Source organism: Musca vetustissima, unplaced genomic scaffold (genome assembly GCF_032173495.1).
Source record: "Musca vetustissima isolate MV318-11 ecotype Yass unplaced genomic scaffold, APGP_CSIRO_Mvet_v1 utg20027, whole genome shotgun sequence".
NCBI classification, from domain to species: Eukaryota; Metazoa; Arthropoda; class Insecta; order Diptera; family Muscidae; genus Musca; species Musca vetustissima.
This window is the reverse complement of record NW_026877887.1, coordinates 217,437-218,795: the sequence shown is the minus strand read 5'-3', so window position 1 is coordinate 218,795 and position 1,359 is coordinate 217,437. Positions and strand designations below refer to the sequence as shown.

Genomic DNA, 1,359 nt, shown 5'->3' with positions numbered 1-1,359 from the left:
TACTGAAGTTATTATAACATAATGTGTGGCAAATTTAGTTGAAATCGGTTAAGTTTTAAATTGATTTACATAATTTTGTCCCTGGTCCTTTAAAAATTTGACGTCTGTTATGATTCAATCGTTGGATATACCCAACGTGGTGAAGGGTATCATATAGTCGGCCCCGTCCGACTTTACTACTTTCCTTACTGGTTTAAATTATACTTTTCAAGGACTAACACAAACGTGGATTTTTACTTTATATTTTTCAAGGACTAACTCATGCGTGGTTTTTTTTGTTTAATAAAAATTCTTTTAATAAAAAAATCACAATTTTCTTATTTTTCTTCTTATTATTATTTTCTTTGTTCGTTTAACACATTTATTGTTGCGATATTCCAGAGTACAACTGACAGCGGCATTAAATACATCCGATACTCCACAAAATTCATCATCCATTGCCGAACATTCAATATAATAGGTGGCTCCAATCATTTTCGCCATTCGTCGACCCTGTTTTTTGGTTACACATCATCGTCGCTGTGTCTCTTGTATCGCATTACGCAGATCCACTTTAGTTGCCACCAAAATAATCGGTACCGATGCTGGGCAGTGTTCACGAATTTCCGGTAACCATTTTAGATAAACATAACACAAGTCATCCGGACGATCTACACTAAAACATATAACGAAAACATCCATGTTCGGATATCTTAGACGATTTATGCGATCAAAGTCCTCGGCACCTTTTGTATCGCACAGCCAGATATTCAGAAATTCACCTGTCATGCATTGGACCTTAGTAAAATAGTGACCACACGAGAACAGTGCTGGATTCATATATTTTCCGGTCAAATAGGTTTCGATTAGTGTGGTCTTGCCCACATTTCCATTACCCAATATTACACATTTAATTGGTAACATTTTTTTGGAAGGATCCTTCATGTTTATTTTTTGTTTAACAACTAATCGGAGATAATTCCTACGGCTATGAATTCAGTACAAACACTGAATGATTACGATAAAACATTATTTTTGAAACCCAAATAATGATTCATTAATTATTATAAATTATTTAAAAAAAAATTATTTAAAAAAAATATTGTATCTCAATACCGCAGAAATGGTAGTAATAAAATTAACATCAACGCAAAAAAGAGCAATAGGCAATGGAAGTCATATTGCGATACACTAGATCCAACTACATAAAAAACAATAATTTTGGATTTTTTACATAGCTTGTTTCAAATAAGCATTTTAAAATAATTTTGGTATACCAACTCAACTGAAAGCGTTGATTTTTTAATAATATTTCTCAAGGACTACCTCAACCAAAAAATATTAAACAATATTTTTCAAGGAGTAGAGGAGACTGGGGCA

The 1,359-nt window shown here is 32.6% G+C and overlaps 1 protein-coding gene across 1 annotated transcript; it reads right to left on the bottom strand.

The window, feature by feature from the left end:
• Window positions 1-510: 510 nt before the first annotated feature.
• On the bottom strand, window positions 511-924 carry LOC133322569 (ras-related protein Rac2-like). The gene has a single exon (XM_061531550.1). It carries the CDS (start codon window positions 922-924, stop codon window positions 511-513), a length of 414 nt encoding a protein of 137 aa, XP_061387534.1.
• Window positions 925-1,359: the final 435 nt, after the last annotated feature.

Bases quoted from the DNA above. Each gene is read 5' to 3' on its own strand.
- LOC133322569 (XM_061531550.1), bottom strand. From the start codon at position 924: ATGAAGGATCCTTCCAAAAAAATGTTACCAATTAAATGTGTAATATTG.